Source organism: Channa argus, chromosome 21, assembly GCF_033026475.1.
Source record: "Channa argus isolate prfri chromosome 21, Channa argus male v1.0, whole genome shotgun sequence".
In the NCBI taxonomy this organism is placed as follows: domain Eukaryota; kingdom Metazoa; phylum Chordata; class Actinopteri; order Anabantiformes; family Channidae; genus Channa; species Channa argus.
In genome coordinates this window covers 11,727,889-11,747,821 of record NC_090217.1, presented here as the reverse complement: position 1 = coordinate 11,747,821, position 19,933 = coordinate 11,727,889, and the positions used below count along the sequence as shown (strand labels likewise).

The 19,933-nt window shown below is 38.5% G+C and overlaps 1 protein-coding gene across 1 annotated transcript; it reads left to right on the top strand.

Moving 5' to 3' along the window:
• The first annotated feature begins 9,599 nt into the window (after positions 1 to 9,599).
• Positions 9,600 to 15,363, top strand: ifrd1 (interferon-related developmental regulator 1). Its single transcript, XM_067490005.1, has 12 exons — positions 9,600 to 9,825; positions 11,515 to 11,619; positions 11,935 to 12,016; positions 12,593 to 12,717; positions 12,970 to 13,127; positions 13,244 to 13,294; positions 13,619 to 13,797; positions 13,920 to 14,028; positions 14,190 to 14,324; positions 14,440 to 14,568; positions 14,734 to 14,829; positions 14,936 to 15,363. Exons 1-12 carry the CDS (start codon positions 9,795 to 9,797, stop codon positions 15,020 to 15,022), a joined length of 1,287 nt encoding a protein of 428 aa, XP_067346106.1. The 5' UTR covers positions 9,600 to 9,794; the 3' UTR covers positions 15,023 to 15,363.
• The last annotated feature ends 4,570 nt before the right edge of the window (positions 15,364 to 19,933 follow it).

Below are 19,933 nucleotides of genomic sequence, written 5' to 3'. Positions count from 1 at the left end.
AGTTCTTCCACCCTTCTATCATATTCTTCGTTTGTATCTGTTCACCCAATCCTGAGAGCCCAGAGGTAAGTTGCCAGGATGCCAGGAAGCTCTGATTTACTTATCTATGTTTGTGGCCCTTGGCAATAATGCTAAAGTTCAGACAGAGAGCTTAGCAAGGGCTATGTCAGTGTAGGATATTAGTATGCCGTCAAGATGCCTAGATGCACGTCCTGACTGAAGGCTGAATGTGTGTGGAGGGACATGTATAAAACAGGTACAGTCTAGTATCTCTTATGTGTTTTATACTCCTCCTGTGCACTCTCTAGGATGATGCTGTATTCATGCATAAATACAACACTACAGTACAATATTAAATAGTTTTTCTTCACAGTTTCCATTCTTCTGTTTCTGTATATGTTCTGCATCGGCTAAATGAAGCAAGTCGACATTAATAATGCTTCTTCTTCAGCACAGCTATTTAAGTGCAGACCATTTACATGATAAACTGGAGGTGTAGAAATGCTTGAGGGACACTTATTTTGGATTGTTATATTGTGAGGAATTCCTGTTTTTGCCTCCTAGGGAGTTGAAAATTAAATACACTGAAATATTATTTTTCAGACGAACTGAAACTGAAATACATTATAAAGTTGATGGAATGAGTGTAACTTACCTACAGTATTTTAGCAACATAGCAACATATATATTTATTTATGTTCATGATTAGTCATTCTGACAAATTTGAGGCCAATATTCACTATCCTTGAACCACATGAACCAACTTCTGAAAAAACAAAAACAAAATCCTTTCCCTGCTAAATGTTCACAGTAGTCACTATGATTTTCTGTCTCCTCTGGGACAGATGAAAACATTTTAAGATATTTTCCACTTGAAATGCCTGAAATGGGCACTTTTAGATGACACCTATATATCCGAACGTGTGGTAAAGAATTTGATAGTACTTTTTAAACTTTTCCAAATGACTGTTGAAGAATTAGAAATACAAATATTAACAAATGACCAAATTTTGTGACTTTACTGCTCTGAGGCTAGACTATACTCTCCTTGTTCTTCTTTTCAGGGGTAGAAACTCATGCAAACAATTCATTTTCAGCTACTTTTAGTTCTTTTTCTGCAGACCCAGATTGCAACATACAACATACTCATCAATCACATCCTGATTTATGAATATGAACTTTAGTTTAATGGAAAGCTCACTGCTGATTCCAGTGAAATACAGGAGTAAATAATTAAATGAATGGGTGGGAAAATGAGTGAGGGAATAAGAGCATGGTGAGGTATGCAACCTGGGAATCAATCCTCACCAGCTGCTGCCCACCATCTCTCCCATTTCTTTGTTTTTTTCCTTTGCTGCAGATTCCCTGCTCTTTCTGTCCTTATTTCTCTCTTTCTCTCCCTCTTTTCTTCCCTCGCTACCTCAGTGTTATAATTTTCCACACAGCTGCAGGCAAATCTAGCTCAGGGTACCCATGGGCTGTGTTTATCCCAGTCTCAGGGCTCCCCAAGCATGCGAGCAGGGGATAGAAGGATCCCACCACAGGTTCACCGGAGGTTCTCACAGCTTCACTGGATGAGACCCTGCAGTGCACAGTTGGTGCTGACCCACAGGAGAGAAAAACACCATCATGGATGATGGAAAGGTTGCTTATAGAGGATTGGAAATCTATTAAACCATTTGTGGAGCTCATAAGGTGCAGTTGTGAAAAGACAATGTTTGGTACATGCAAGCACAGAGCATGCAACAGAACTCGGTTTAAACGTTTGTTCGATTATGTTTTCTTAGATATTATAAATAAAAGAAGTTATGGAAATTGATTCCTTTTCCACACAACACATCCTTGCGGTTACATAAGGCGTCATAAGCAGCACCATACTTCCCCCTCTTTGTGGCTAGAGGGTTGCCAGGCAACTCCAAGAACGTCTGTCTGCCTGCGTCCCTGCAACCTTTTATGGTGCACGCACAAACACACACACACACACACACACACACACACACACACACACACACACACACACACACACACACACGCACATACACACACACAGACAATCATTTTAATCAAGTGTTTTTTTACCTCAGAAGTAGATGACGTTATCTGTTTATCTAGGCCAATGATGCTAAAGGAGAAGTCTAAATAGAGAACAGAAACTTCACTGGACATCAGATGACATAAAGAAGTTTCTCAACTAACCTTCTGGACAAAAACAGCCAAAGGAACTTGAACCCATGTTGAGCCTAGATCTCAGTTGGTCAGTTTGTCGTCTGTTAAGTCGCAGGACCTTTGTTCCCAATATCTGCCAACTGGTTTGTCGACACCAATAGACTTGAATCAACCTCCGGTTCATTTACAGCATGTCTGATTCAGTTCCTCTAAAGCTGGGTGTGATTAGCCGATAGATGATAATGGAACCAAAAACAGACTGAGCTATTAATCACTTTCCACTCAGCAAAAATCACCATGATTAAAATGCTGAATTTGTTGAAGGCTTTTAATTCCCATCCAAGGTCTCATCACTTTTTTTTATAGTTCCTTTCCTCATAAATGCTGAAAATGTGATTCTTAATCAGCAGAAACAGGAAGTTCATTCTAAAATCTGCAACTTTATAATTTCACTTCACACACATACTACTACATACATTTAAATATGATCATAATCTACATAGTATGGTAACTGGATATATTTATGAGTGCCTGTGTGTATGCAAAAACAGCATATGTCCTGTTCAAATTGTATTTTAAATGTTAAAAATATAAATTTGAATAGTTTAACTTAAATAAAAAACATAACATAAAGATTTTTTCATTGAATTGTAACAGAATTGAATTGTTAAAGTGTGCTATCAGTGTAGAGTATGTGAAGTGTGTCCATTTCCTCTGTAATTGCCACTGTTGTTCTAGGATGACCTTCCTGTACTCATATTCTGGGTTGTAGGGGTCTCGGCACAATTCATCCACTGTCCCTCCTTTAGAATAGATTACTATGGGCTTCAGAACGGACTCATACTAGTCATACTCTCTATGATCATAGCAGGTGCACAGACACTGTATGGTAAACACAGGCAGCCCTAATAGTCAGGAATGGAAAACCTGCAGTCACACATCAAAGCCTTTCTCCAGAATTTTTTCAAGGCTGATTGATTGAGTTAAGCTTATAATATAATAATTTGCAGTGTTTAAGGACAGAGGACTTTAGTTGGATAGAACGGTGGTAAGGACACGTGGACTTGTCAAATGTTATATTTCCAGCAAAAACAGAGAAAGAGGCTTGATGTTTTTTAGCTTTCAGGGTACAAATAATAACACATGGGCTGACAGAAATGCCAGCTTTTGTGCTCCCTGCAGGCACATAGCCAGACAGGAATACAGAGAGACAGAGAGACAGAGAGACAGAGCGAGGGAGTGTAAAAGACAGAGAGTGAGGAGAGATACAGGTTTGTGTGTATACACATAAGAATAAAGAGAGATGATGCAGAAGGAAATAGAAGGATAACAATGAGATATAGTCATTCACAATAGCAAGCCAACAGAGCTGTTTTGATAGCCTTTGGACCTAATGTCGTCTTCAGATGGAAACCAGAAAATCAGTCAGGAAGGGTGTTATCTGTCCAAACACACAGACACCATCTAGCAGTTTTAATTGTGGATATTTTAGTTTGTTAATTGCTTTTGATGCCTTCTTCTCGCTTGACTTAGGAGTCTAACTATGTGAAACCTGATATAAGACATAATTTGTACAATAATAATATCTCAAACTTTAACCATAGGGGAACTAGGGGAAGCAGATTGTCTTTAAAATTATTCCAATAGTTCCAACAACTCAGTCAGTTAGCTTCTCTGGGTGGCTGCACTGAACCGTTAGATAGGATGTCTCAACTTATTTTCATTACTCTCGTGCCAGCCCTCTTCAGAAGCTCTCCCACACAGAGGAAGAAAGGAGAAAATAGAGGAAATTCCCATATCAAGAAAGGGGACTTTTCTGAGGAAATGGAATTGAACAAGCTATATAGTTCCTACTGATTCAATGCCTGAGGTTTTTTTGGTTTGTATATTTGTGGAAACATACAGATGGACCCAACATCTGTGTGGCTGTTTGGTTTGATTCTAGGACCGGACCAAATGGATAACGTTGCACAAACGTGCTTCACAATAATGCTGGATGTCTCTGATGGAGAAAGACGTGAGACCAAAATGCATCTCACTCGTTTTAGGTTTGTGGATGTCTGATACCACACACATTGTTTCACAACTGCAGGTAGAAAATGGCAGCAGCCTCTGTTGAAGGCAGCAGGTAATGAGGACAGAGCAGGGTGTACAAAGGTGCCATTTACCCCCCACATATCAGAACCACAGCCAGCCACTAAATGTGTTTTTAATCTACTTAATCACATGGCCAGATGACAGTGACATTACCTTATCAGCCTTATGTGTGTCTGTGTGTGTGTGTGTGTGTGTGTGTTCAATGTTCAAGTGAGTGTGTATGCTTGTGCACCTTAATGGATTTTTCTCAGCTGATAAGCTATACCTGGAGTGCAAAACACTTTTAAAGCAGATTCTAATAGCAAGTAATAAGGCAAAGATAACCTTAAAACCACATTTACTAAAGCGAAGAGTGAGTCAACTTGTTATTGCAGTACACAAAGGAGAATGATGGCTATCCGACGATATTTTAAAAAGTGAAATATATCCATATTTAATTTGATGAATTTTGACAAAGTAATTTATAAATTGCAGTTCAAAGCGAGGCAGTGACTTTTTGCTCTGGGTGTGAATGGGTTTGAAGTTGAGATGAAAAGGTGAAGCACAGTTGTGGCAAACAGGTGTTGGCTGACCTTCCCCCAACATATAATCTATTCTTTTTAACGGTCTTTGATCAATTAAAATCCGTGCTAGAGATCCTGCTAAGGGTGTGGTGCACCACAATAACAGAACAAAGGCTTCTGTCTCTCTCCATCCATCTCCCTGAAGCCATCTTAAAAAAGGTTACTGGGTTGGGGTTGAAGTTCCAAAATATGAGACAGTAAGACAAATGTGTGCAGGAGAGAGAGGTAATTACAACGACAGAAGCACAACATAGTTGTCATAGTGGGCTGTCTGAAAAAGTGTTAAATCCTCCTCCTCAAAACCTGAAAATGAAGGAAAAGTATATGGGATTCAGCCAATGACTAACAGTCTGTAATTAGGAGCTGGATGCTCTAATTTGAGGGCCAACCTCCATGAGCCAGAAGTTGTTTTTATTCCTGAGCAGGTTTTGGATATTTTATTATTACTATGATGTCCATGCCAAATAGAGTCGATGTAACATGTTTTTCTTTTTAACATCAACTTTAAAGTGTAATTCAGTCAAAAAAGATAGTAGGTTACATAATGATTGCTGACGTCTGAATTCTGTGGCGAGAAGTTGTTAGTGAACTTACAATGTGCTGGTAGCTAGATTGTTAAAACTGCACAGAGCCAGGGAGTCTGTTTTTCCTGTTTCCACTCACTGCAGTTATGCTAAGTTAAGCTAAGCGACTGCTGGCTGCTGCCTCTATTTCTCATCTTTCCTTTGGAGAATGGTACCAGTCTTCTCATCCAATGCTTGGCAGGAAAGCTAACAGGTGGATTTCCCCACACGGCAAATTGCAGCATAAAACCTGTATCAACCTGCATTGTGTACTGGATGTATTAGTACCTGTGCACCAAAAGAGTCCCATGCAGACCACATGCATACAGATGACCTGGGAGACATTGCTTAGTTAAAATTCATCCTCTCAGATGTCATTGTTGAGCTTCACTCCCCAGGCTTGTAAGCAAGAAACAAACAGAAAAGAGAGCCATTACACACTACTGCTAAATTTGAAAGAAACTTTCACCTCTGCCAAGCTTTTGACATTGTGTTTCCACCAGCCTATAGACTCTGAATCATTTACCAACTTGACTTAATCCATGGAGCCTCACCCGATTGCCCCAGGCCATGTTTTTTTATGAATTATTTAAAAACAGAAGCATTGCACATGAAATTAATATTCAGACATCTTCTATCATCTGCTATCAGCTCTCCCTCTCATTCTCTCCCTCCTGTTATTTTGGTGATGATCTGTATTCCTGTGGCATTAGGTTGGTCAGGTCTTGTGCCCATTGATGGAACGTGCCAGGCATGCTGAGTGAACTCAGACTGGGCCGCTCTGTTTTGTTACTTTATTCCTACAGTGGTTTACTGGCAGGTGATTTCTCTCTCTCTTTCCTCTTTCCCTCGCCCAATCTGGCTTCAAATTCTGAAGGTAACATCTGCTTTTTTCATCACTCACTATATCAACAGAGTAGCTTTTAAAATGCTGCTCTTGCATTGGTCCAAAGCGATTTGGTTATTTGATATTTTCATAGCACACTCCAGACCATTAAACGTTTAAAGAAGGCAGAGCTCAGCAGTGAGCACAGTTCACTGACTCAATAAATTATGCATCAAAAAACATCTCTAGGCATTTCAGTTGTTATAATGCAGTGGAAGTTATGTGTCCTTTGAATTTCAAACGGAATAGCTCCCCCTGGTGCCAAGGAAAGTCGTAAAGCCAGGAAGTTAGGCATCGTCAAGCAATTTTTGTTTTCTTTTTTTCACTGGAAATGTGTCAGTCTGAATCAAGTATTGACTCCAGCTGGATAATTTCTTTTTTAATTATTCAAACCAACAGCTTGTTTTGGTCACATGCAATGATGCAGAACCATTTTACATTCCTCAGTGTGATATGCACTGCATCCACTCTCAATGTTTACCACAAGATACACTTGCTGATTTTTCCTTTAATGTCCAGTTCACATTTGAGATTAAAAATCCCAGCAGTTCCTGTGATATTTTGGCATTTTGAAGCATTATTTAACACCAAGAAAAGAAATCCAGGCAGTTTAAACATTTGTTATAATATTTAAACAATACTTGTTATCACTTATGGATTGTGTTAACCTCACACTATGTATTATGCTGTTCACTTAACACAAACCAACTACAAACATAATGTATTATTCAAGCTATGTGCTGCAAACGGACTAGCAGTTCTGTCCATGCCCTGTGCCCCTAAGGGCTATGTGGTCATCTTGAGGGTAAAAAGTGCTTGTCATCTCAAATATTCAAGGCAGCAAGTCCACAAAGGACAAAACAAGATCATATTTTCTGACACATACCTTTCTGCTATATATGTGTTTTGTTGGCCTGCAAAGTAGGATTTTTTTCAAGTCTGTTGATCATCTTTGCATTTATAGAGTTTTTTATCCACAGGTTTGTAAAGATTCAAGCTCCACTGTTTCAAACACTCTTACATGTCATTCTGAAGGATTTGATGGCAGAATAAATAAGGAGCTGTCTGTGCTTTGTTTAGTCAAGACTTCATGTGCTGTGATCTGTCGTGCTGCTATTGGCTGTTGTCTGCTGAAGTGATTAAGCAGATAGTCTATGTAAATGTGAATTTATTTGTTTGCTAATTTTGTACAATGCTGTTTTTGATGGTCTGGAACATGTATGTTTGTTTGATTTTACCATCTATACAGAACACTCTGTAAAATCTCAAGAACTATTTGAGAAGGCTAAAAAAACTAACGAAGAATATGTTTCTGTGCCCACACGTTCACAACTTATAAGTACTTGCGAGTATGCAAAAGAAAATACAAAATAATAGAAAGCAACTTTATTAATTTACTAAAAGACAAAACTTAAAGAACACAAACAGTGTGTTGGTGAATGTGTATGTAAGAAAAGTAGCTCTGGAAACCTCCCAGTAGTCCAGCACAAGGTGAATTAAAAAAATCCATCAGCTTTGAATTCTGCAAGCCTGTATTCTGATGTTTGTCAGGTCTGAGCTGGCAAGATTACTGTTGACAGTTGGACCGTGGGAATGGCATCTAGGAGGCTGCATCTGTGAAATGTTCCACTTGTGCAAGAAAAAAATTAACTATTTTTATCACGGCAAACAAAAAACCAGAGTGACAATAGAGCCAGAAAAGACAATTAACTCGAATGAGTCAATCTAAACTCTCAGTGGTCTCTCATCATCTAATAGTCGGTGGCCTTCTAAGGTGAAAAACTAACAAAAAAGATTTGCTGGATTTGGCTACATCATGCATTTTGTGTTCTGTTATACAATCTCAGTATACATAGCAAACCATAACAGGGATGAACAAAATACTAGGAATATCTTACTTTCTGTTTCAAAAATGCAATCCAAACTAATTTAAAACATGCTACCTGCAGGAAAAGACACATCTACACATTGAATTTTACTGTCCAGGAAACTAATATGTCATTAATCCACTGAGGAAATGCACCATTTCCCGTCCGAACTGCAGAACTAAGATCAAATGCACCAACAAACCCTCAGTGAAACATAAAACATGCTTGGATACAAAATTGTGAATTAAACAATAGTTTAATTTTTGTATAGGTATCATAGAAGGGGATGCTTCCTCAGAGAGGAGGCATTTTCCATTAAACAGTCAGAATTATATGAGAGATGAATGACTAAGCAAGTTGGCGAAATTAGACTTAAAACTCTGTATCTTTGTTGTCAAGTTGATACAATGCATTAATTCATGAAATCCACTGTTGGCTGAAGTTGCCACTGACTGCAGTAGCAGTTGCGCCTTGAATTGATTCTGTCTTGCTGTGTTAATCTGGGAGCAATTCTTGCACCTCTGTAAATAAAGCACCAACTCTGCAGGCAATTTATTATTGCTTTCTTCTTAAAAACCAAATCTGGAATTAGTTTAAAATCCTTGCTGAAAATAATGTTACACTTCCTCTTATTCACACCCCAATAAAAAAGAAAATCTTTAGGCAGGAGACATTTACTTATACCATTTATGGACAACTCTCACTAATTGCTGTAATATCGGGGAACAGACTGAGCCAAAAACCTGATTGTTTTACCACAATGATCATATAGTGTAAGCACTAGAGTGACAAGAATTACTCTGAGCAATTTGTCCCTCCCCTGTATGCTGCAATTTGTTTTTTAGCTTAGTGCGCCTAATTTATATAAAGGTCTCTATTTTCATAGGTAAAATGAAAAGACTTTTACCTACACCACTATGATTATTACTAGAAGATGTAAGAACATGTGCATGGATTTTGGCATAATCAGCATTATCTGAGACTTCGGTGTTCACTGCATTGCAGATTCATATATTTTAAAGGATTGCAGTATTAATCCCATAGCAGATGCATGACTAGCGTCAACTGCATCACAGAGCCCAGGAATCACACTGTATAATGATATTATAGTGGAATATGTCATAATCATGTTTTATCTACTTATTAAATTATTTCCAATACTCCTAAAACAATTGCCTAAAAGTTATATAATTTGGATGATGTGCTTGGTAAACACCTGTTTGCTATAGCGTTTTTTTAAATAAAAGATACATATGAATTAATTCTCATAATTTTTACTTCCATAAAGTTATGGTGGCCATAATCGCATGCAGATACACGCTGGACCAAAATAACCAAAATATCTTTCTGGTCATTGCATCACGCGCGAACACACGCGATGCTTGTTCTTTTTCCCGGATTGGCCAGAGATACCGGGAAACCTCCTCGTGACATGTCTGCCGCTATAAATTTTCTGAGCCTCGCGCTCTCGTCACACAGCGCTGGTTGATGAGGGAAAATGTATCGTTGCGGCCAACAGTCTATCTCCAAGATTGCTTTAAATTGCTTTCTATCCACTGTGCCAAGGGAATATTTTCATTTTACGAGACAATACAATAAAAGCTGGTCGTGTATTGGCTGATTATTGTAGAAATTATACATCTGCGCGAAAATGCCAAGAACTAAGAAGAGGAATACTAGGGGTAAGTCACAACGCGACCGCATCGCTTGGGCCTTGCTTATTTGAGTTCTCTTTACCGACGGTAGTTGTAGTTCTGAAACTGTTGCCATGCAATTGAGTTGAATCGGACGTGTTTTCGTTATGGACTACAAACGTTGGAGAAAGGCCTGAACTAAAGCTAATAGACGTGGTGAGACAACGCATCGCTGCTACTGACAAAACCTGCAGTCATACGTGGCCATACTTCTCTTCTATGTTTACTGGCACACTTTTGTAATTGTCATAAATGAATTTATATGTCACGCAAGTATTTAAAAATCATCCGATTTTACAAGACTAACTCGGCTAGCTAACGTTAGCTTAACGTCAACTCCCCACTAGCAAGCGCAGCATTAGCGATTATAAGTGAAGTGAGTTTAAAAATAAATAATTATTTGACAACTTCAAAGCTTCTTTCCACGATTATAGGCTCGATAGACCACAAAATAAGCTTTTTTTGTGGGTATACATAACAAAGACGTAACGTTTGCCCGAACAGTGAGCAAATACTAGAGCTAATGTGAGGCCGTCTTGTCTGCACATTGATCTAAATGAAACTTCAGTCTAAAGTTAGCTTGCTTTAAACTAGCATGTAGTTACGGCAGATAAAGTTAATCATTCTGTTTTATTGATTGTTACTGTTCAGCGACAGGAGGAAGACATTTTGGAGAGCGGGGTGGGAAACAGGCGGCGCCCGGTTCTCTGAAACAGCTGTCGGGTGGGGGTGGGGGTGTGGGGGGGGGGGAAGAGTCCACGTCAACGAGTTAACATAGAAATGTCCTCAGTTAGGTTAATGAAATGGCCTTTTAAATGACTGTTACTGTTTAATATACTGTTCATCATAAAACATCAAGTATATTACACCACCTAGCACTTCTTCAAGAAGTCAACTCAGGTCAAGACAGACGGGCTTTATTTTGTTAGATTCTGGTAAAGCTGCACAACAATTTGCCTACACTTTGTCAATTTTGTTTTTTTAAAGTTCATGATGAGCAAGACCTTTACATTTTTACTTTTGTAAAATGAATAGAGTCCAGGCTTCCACAGCATTTAGCTGTGAATTCTCACAACTCTCCCACACTCATCTGCTTTTCAGAAGGACATTAAAAATAATACACCTAGATCGCCAACCATGCTAGTGTGTTTGTATGTGCTGTGAAGTGCCTTTTGTCTGTAGGTTTGCAGTACAGTTAACACTATTGCACAACTATTTGGTGTGGAGAAGTGACCACCTCCTGTATTTCGATGACACTGCTTATTTACCTTAGTCCTGTGTTTTCAGGTTGTTCTAAAAGTGCTCTTGCCTATTTAGAACACTGGCTTCGTAGCGGACGCAGTAATTTTTGTGGATTTGCTAGATACTATCATGTCACGACAGTTAACTTGTGCTGACCCATGTCCCTCCAGCCTGAACATTTTATCATTTTTACACAGCAGTACATTAGATTAACCTTGACTTGACCAGGGTACATGTTATCATGTTGGTGTCAGTACCAGCAGGGTAAGACATGCTAAGCATATAAAACAGATAACACTATTTGCTACAGTACCTGTCTGAAAGTTGCACACACAAATACTTGCAGTGTATTAGGCTTAGACTTATTTTTCCTTGTTGTGTGGTGTGTGTGTGTTTTTTTTATTTATATTTTTTTTGTTGTTTTTTTTTTAAAAGGGGGGCAGCATGGAAATGTGCAGCCTTTCAGTGATGAGGATGCCTCCATTGAAACCCTCAGCCATTGCAGCAGCTTTAGCGACACCACCAGTGTAGCAGATGATGGTAGGTTTGTGTACTTTGGAATGCATTTCTTTACAATGAGTGATGCAGTTTAACTTTAGAGTACACATGTTGTAAGTGTGTGTATTTGTGTTAAATTATCATACAAGAGTGTACTAATTGCTTAGCTTATCTGTTGCTACTTATTGGCCATTTGAGTAAAACTGCTAAATTACTAGTCTAGTTTGTCATAGAATTAAATATTTCCTAAAGGTTAAAAGACCTTATTAAACAATTCTTTTTGTCCAGGTAGTTGTATCATAACTTTTAAACTCTAATTACCAAATGTGCCTACTTATCACATCTTCTTGTCTCTAGGTGGAGAGGCAAGTGAGGACACTGCCCAGGAGGATTTTCAGTATAAGCTGAAGGGATTCATAGACAGCACAGTGGATAAGAGGTGGAAACCTTCTAAAATCACATCATCTTATCTTGGTTTGCAGGTTATGACAAGTCTGCAGTTTTTCCTTTTTTACGTGTGGTACAGCAGGGGAAAAAACAAGACATTCTGCAAAGTATTGCATAAAAAGAGAGACAAAAAAATGTACTTTTAGGAATTGTATAAAGCCTTTGGCCACTAAGAATCTTAATATTGAATATATATGCATTATTTAAATTGCTGTCAATTACAGTAAGGTATAATTTGGAGGTTTGCAGCACAGTAAGTTAAAAATAGACTTGGTCGCCAAAAAGGCTAGTCCCATTGATTTGCTGAATGTGGTGATATTAAAGCACAACAGACCAGGGCTATGTGGGTAGTACATTTTAAGCCCAAGATTAGTTCAACGTTATAATGAACGAAATGTACTTTATAAGAATATAGGTCATTTAGCTAGAATGAGTGAAATAAAATGCATAGGCCAGTGGCTTTTTAATTTTCTTTTTTAAAATGACTTCATTGACAGAGTACTTTTCACTGAGGTTTATATTGAAGGAGCGATTGTGCACATTTTTATATATAATTTATTTTTTGCAGTGCTAAGACCAGACAGGGAGCACTCGATGGGCTTAAGGCAGCAATGGCCACACGGATCCTGTACGAGTTTATCTCAGAGAGAAGAATGACCATCACAGACAGCATTGAACGCTGCCTCAAGAAAGGTAGTTTCACTTGTTTCAGTTCTCCAGTATTGAAATTACTATTAAATGATTGTAATTACTATTAAATGAATACTAATAAATGAATGTATAATCAATGAAATACTACTATTGTCATTTACTATTTTATTTAAGTTTTTAATTATATGGTTTGTAAATGGTAATCACCTCACTTTTAAGCTGTTTCAAATGTGCTCATGGCAAACTTGCACTGGATTAAAGGGAAAAGTTAATGCCCACCCCTATTACTGTTAGGCAAAGGTGAGGAGCAGCGAGCAGCAGCTTCTTTAGCTTGCCTGTTGTGTATCCAGCTGGGCTCAGGCATCGAGAGTGAAGAGGTGTTAAAAACCTTGAAACCTATTTTCAAAAACATTCTGGCCGATGGATCAGCAAACATACAAGCCCGACAGGCTGTGAGTACCAGATATTGTTGGTGGCGGAGTAATGTATTTTATTTGATTGTTAGAATACACTATGGACAGTGTCAAAATACCAGCCAACTGAGCAAATGTTTCTGTTTCTCTGATAGGTGGCAACAAGTCTGGGCCTTTGTACTTTAGTTGCCGAAGATGACATTTTGGTAAGTTCTTGATCATATCTGGTCCCTTTTCTGTGGTTTGATCTGGTTAAATCGGACCTCGAGGACAGTGCAGTCGTGCATTTGCCAGTTGTGTATTTGCACTTGTTATCATTGCTGATATTGTGCCTCATCTTCTAACATTCACAATATGAACAGCTGAACTCTTAACTCTTTAAGTGATTAAGTTTAATTTGCCTCAACTAAACTCTTGAAATTGTTTGACTGGTGCTGCTTTTGAAAACTTCAGACCTTTTTTTTTTTTTATTTTTTTTTTTGGGCCCCAAACTCCAATCTTAATATGGATCCTGCTGCTTCCATCTCTAGGACGTGCATGCCACCATGGAATGCTTTGAGAACCTGTTCACCCGGTCGTACGCAAAAGCGGATGGTACCTGTTCTTCTATTAGTCCCCAGACAAGCCAGCTCCACACAAATGCCTTGCTGTCTTGGGCGCTGCTGCTGACCATCTGCACAGCCAACCAGCTCAAAGATGTCCTGCACAAGTAAGACTCACTCTTTAACACATTTTTATGACTAATGACTTTCTTTTAACTGCAACTAAGTGTAAAAAGAGAAATTGTAAAAATGCAGAAAAGTCCAATTCCTCTTGTTTTGTTGTATGCAGACATCTGCCCAAACTGCCAAGGTTGCTGGAGAGTGAGGATGTCAACATGAGAATTGCTGCAGGGGAGACCATTGCCCTGCTTTTTGAGCTGGCCAGAGACATGGACTCTGTAAGTTTACAACCATGCCATTAATTTCCCAGCACATGTAGTACTGTAACACCAGATGGACTAGATGTTTTTGCCTGTCTACTTGTTATGGTTTCTAACTTTTCAGCTTTTTTCCCCCTATGATCATGCTCTAAGAATTTCTTTTGTTTGTGCCCATACAGGACTTTGAGTTTGATGACTGGGATACACTGTGCAACAAACTTAATGCACTGGCCACAGACTGCAACAAGCACAGAGCCAAGACTGACAAGAGGAAGCAGCGGTCCGTGTTCAGGGATGTACTTAAGGCTGTGGAGGTTAGTGTTAAGTATCAGTTGTTTTGCTAGTCATGTTTTAGTTGCCTGTTTGTGTTTTTGCTTCCTATTCTTATGTTTCTGGCTAATTTTTTTTTTTTTTTTTACCTTATTGCAGGAGGGTGACTTCCAATCTGAAGCCATTCGGTTTGGGACAGAGCGCATGACCATAGATTCCTGGGTTAGAAAGAGGACATACGATGCCTTTAGAGAGTTTGTTGGTTCTGGGATGAACTACCATCTTCAGGTATAGTTTTAAGAAATGGTAGCGTATGGCATAAATATACAGTGTGCACTAAAACATATTAAAGAAACTAGTCCTGTTTGATGCAGGAAGGAAAGATTATGTTGAGCATTGTCTGTCAGTTGTTATAACTTCTTTTCTTTTTCTTTTTTTATTTCCTCCTGCCAGGCAAATGAATTCATCAGAGATGTGTTTGAACTGGGACCACCCATGTTAGTGGATTCAGCCACAATGAAGACCATGAAAATCTCTCGCTTTGAAAGGGTATGGGTAAAGTCAGATATATTTAATATTTTTCTTCCAAAAGAATGACTCCATTGTTTTTAAACTATGGTGTAGGTTGCATGAAATTTTCCCTTTTCTATTCCAGCATCTCCACAATTCGGCTGCATTCAAGGCTCGGACCAAGGCCAGAAACAAGTTCAGGGACAAGAGGGTAGATGTAGGAGAATTTTAAACTTCTCTTTTTTTTACTTTAATATCCTATTTATCAAGCTTTTGGTGAATTGTTCAGATTTAATCCATAGTGCTCCCTGAAATTTATATTTTAAATATCAAACACTCACTTTCTGTTGACTTCAAATGCGGCTGTGTCACAGGTGCAATGCCCTGTAGTGGAAAAACATCTTTTCTGTTATCGATGCCTTTTAAATCTTCAGGAGGCAAGTATTTGATAAGAAAACAGTGAGGTTTGAAGTATAACTTTAATATATTCACACAGTGGTGTTGTACATATAGTGTATTTATTTCTCCATACTAATCACTTTTTTTTTTTTTTTTTTTTTTTTTTTTTTTTTTTTTAAACCTTGTAATAAGTTGTATAATTACCAGCATTTGTTTTGCACCATGTAGTTCAAAATAGTAATGTGAAGACACATGTTGTAGCTGACCTAACCCTTTGATGGATGTGTTTAGTTAACTCTGTAAAATGTCTTAATATTATGTTGTATTTTTGTCCTGGTTATGTAAAGCGCAAAGATGATAGGATGGTGAAATAAAAACTGAAAAGTTACACACCAAAGAAAATCTTGCTTATTTTTTATGTTAGTCTGTGTGTATACTGAGCATAATTGATATTGGTCACTCAAAGCACAATTTTGCTAGAAATAAAAATGCCAGGTTTTGGAGATGTGACAGGAAGTCATCAGGTTGTCCCTTATATAAAGTTAGGGGGGACATTGTACAATAATTTCATGCAAAGAGGGTATTACAAATCATAACCTTGAAGCCTGGAACAAAGCTATTATAGCACAGGAAATGATTTACTTAATCATATCCTTACATACAGTATATTAAGTTGCTCTCTTTCTTTGAGAGTTGTTGAACTTTCAGATCAGATGTGTTAATCATCTTTTTATCACAGCACAACTGTATTTGTATTCAGAATGAGATTTTAATTTGTTATACAGTTGATGAAAATAGAATTAAAAGGCTTTATCACCTTGTAACCTGCAAGTGGTTATTATATTTGGAGCTATAAAAGGTTTATGCAATCATTGCAAGGAGCCTTGCCACAGCTCCCCTTGATGACTGGACTTCTGAATATTTTATAGCTGCTTTTAAATACAACCATTTGTATGAATGATTTGTATTTTACTTGTCTGTGTTCTGTCACCAAAGTTATCCTGTAGAAATTTAAATGTCCATGTGTCAGAGGGGATTCCCAGCAAAAGGGGCATGCTGTGAAAACTAAGCACTTTTATTTCGCTTGTTATTTTGGAGGACGCCGTTGTCAACAGCTTCAAAACAAAGTTGCGAGTGACCTGTCTACAGCTGCCTGACACCAGTGGTCTGCTTTCCAATCTGGCCTCTTCGTCAAAACATAGCTGGCCCCCACATTTCTCAAAACCACTACATTGCCAACAATTAATGAATGTAGTCCAGTGTGTCAGACTAGTCTTAACTAAGTGGCCTCAAGCTTAAATGAACACATCTAGAAAGTTCATTGCTTTTGCTTGTGGCTGTTCAAATCACATTTTGTGCAGCTCTCTCTGAAGCCCCAGAGGGCTTTAAACAAATGTTCTCACACATGGAGAATTACTCCAACACCTGGAAACACACTTTGAACAATCTGGGGAGTTTTTCTTTTAAGACGGATTGGTTGCCCACTTGGTGGCAGCAGAAACAACCTGTCCAAACACTGCTATGACTGTTAAGTAATGACTTATTGGTAAAGAGCTCAGCTGGTAAAGGCAGTCATCCACGGACCACAGGTTCAGTAGTTTGATCCCCGGGCCCGGCTATATGTCGAAGTGTATCTGGGATAGACATGGAACCCTTAACAAAAAAATTCCCCTCCCCAGCAGTGCAGTGCCGGTCCAAGCCCGGTAGAAATTGGGGAGTGTTGCTTCAGGAAGGGCATCCAGCGTAAAACTTGTGCCAAATCAACATGTGGACAATGATCCGCTGTGGCGACCCTGAATTCACGGGATAAGCCGAAAGGACAAAAAAATAAATACATAAATTTTCCTGGTAAGTTGGCAAGAATAATAGTCTAGTTTTCAGCCTCCTGCTTCAACAAAATGTGGCATTTTAGTTGGTAAATGTCTGTCTACTATTAGGTGCAGGGCAGGTGGTATGCAGTGGGTTTAGCAATGTTTTTTGTTAACACTTTTCTGTATCTGAAATTGATGTTTGATCAGTGGGAGAATGATGTGAAAATTGTGACTATGGAATCAAAGCACTCAAGTCAATTTGATTTATATAGCACTTCTTATAAACTAACAAATTCAAGGTGCTTCACATCAGCATAAAAGCAAATTGATTTATATTATCCATCCATTATCTGTCGCTGCTAATCCTATTTGGGTTGTGGTGGGGCTGGAGCCTATCCCAGCTCTCATCAGGCGAGAGGCGGGGTCCACCCTGAACAGGGTCACACAGAGAGACATACAGTACACAGACACACAACCATTCGCATTTACATTCACACCTACAGGCAATTTTTGAGTTTGATTTATATTATAAAATCCCAAAATGTCGAGGTAAAAGTTTGCTTTAATGGGCTTCCTCCACATTCAAATCCTCTTTTATTATTTCAAATCAAATAAAGCAAAAAAAACAAGAAAAAAATCTTTTTTTAGACACACTAGTGACTGACTGGATCAATTCTTTTTACACATCACTTTGTGTTTTTAATGGGTGTGTTCAAGGAAGACACACAAGATCATGACTATTGAGTTTTTTATCAGCTAAGAAATTCATATTGCATATTATAAAGAAGTTCATATTTTTCACTTTGGTGAAAATCAAATCACAGACAGAAAAAATAGGATAAGGCAAACAGTGTTGTTACTTGTACAAGTACACTCAGTGGTCATTCTGTTAGGTGCACCTGTACGATCTAATGCAATCCATTCATTTTAAATAGTGTAGCCAAAACATTAGAACCACCTCATCTTATTATGCACTCTAATGCAACTCCACTCACTACTTTGACCTCAAAAATATACAGAGAGTAGAATTATCACCTTTCTGACAGTTTCAACTTAAAACTGAGAAATTAGAACTTATGGCAGAGCTGCTGTATTGGATTGCATAAGATTGTACCGATGCACCTAATAAAGTAGCCAGTGAGTGTATAATAGTTGTAGCAGCTTTAAATCTATTTAATCAATATTGACTAGAATTTAAAACTTGGCACATTATTTGTTCCAGTACTTTCAAACCATAAGCTGCATGGGTTGTCTGTAAAGAATCATCATACTGTATCTTGGTGGGTGAAGTTGGGCTGCTAGTAAGTAAGAAAGAGAATGCAGAGGAACCATATGAATTATTCATGCCAGTCTGTTAAATACAAAGGAAAAAAAGGCTATGCAATTACGAGCGATAAATGAGGATCAAATGAGTAAGAGGTGCGATATGGTATCTTCAGTTTAATCAATAATTAGTTTCGTTTGTGTGTCATTATGCACTCCACACAATTTACGAGCCCAAATACTCTCTTTCATTGGCTTACTGGCTCGGCAATTACTTGTTTAGTGTCTTGCTGTGTGCAAGTGGAGAAAAGCTGTGGAATATGCATTGTGGTTAAGGAGATGGGAAATGCAGCAGAATAGAATATTGTGGTGTGTGGAGGAGCAAAACAGTGAGTCCTTATTTAAGGAAAAACAAATCCACTCGTGGTCTCGTCTTTTCTGTCGTAAACCGCCGCTGTTTGTTCCAACTCACTGTTTCACGTAACTGATCTTGGAAGGTCACTGATTTTAACTTGGGTGCATTCTTAGTTTTTTTATTTACTGTGTCATACATTGGCAGCAAGAAAGTGAAGCCCAACCACTGAGCATGTGCGGTAGTAACACCCACACCCACACACACAGACACACACACGCACCACAGATGGGCCTGCTTGCACACACCCCCTCCAGATGGATGCTTTTCAACAGCTAATCAGGTTAATGTATTTATTCCAATTGTGTTTTTTCTGGCATCTCTGCAGCTGTTACTGTGGCACCTACTTTAGATGAGCCTATTTCGTTTTGAATGCCTGACGCTGACATTAGTGTGCCACCCACATATACTTTCCTCTTTACTGCTGCCTCATCCTCCTCCTACTCTTCCCTCCATTATCTCCCTTTCCTGGCCTTAGTTGCACCCTGGAGCAAGACATATACAGTAGCTATCATTATGAAATATGTAGAGAGAGATTAGCAGCACTTTGTCACCTACTGAATGTTGTGTGTTCTCATCCTAAGATCCCAGGGGGCTTGTTGTTGTGACTGATAAAATGGCTGCTGCCTCCGATGACTGCAATTATGCAGCATACATTTATCAAGAGGATGATTTATCCCACTCTGTCACCTTCTGGGACATAATGTGCCATCAATGCGATAAGCTGCAAATTCCTCAAAGTGATTTGTGCTTTAAATTCATATAGTGTAAAACTTGTAGTTTGGATCGGGTTGTGTGACAGATTTTTTACTCTAAATAAAAACTAATTCGACATCCCTGTCTACCCAGCTTTTCTGGTTGGTTTCTAGATTGAACATCCTGCATAACATCAGCTGGAATAATCAGGTAGCTGTACAGGTGGAGAGATAGCACATGCATTCTAAGGACAATTGCCACAGCATGAACATGATAACTCAGGTGAAAACCACAGTTTATACTGACTGTCTGGATGTATTTCACAACCCCAAACAAAGTGTAAACAGAAATAAAAACAGAATGCAATGATTTGCAAATCTCATCAACTTAACTATTTTATTCCCAATAGAACATAAACAACATATCAGATGTTGAAACTGAGACATTGTCAGCATTGTCTTGCTGAAATATGCAAGAAAGAGACTGAAAGACATGTTGTCTGGATGGGGGCATACGTTGGTTTAAAACCAGATTTCCAGATGTGTAAGTTGCCCACACCATA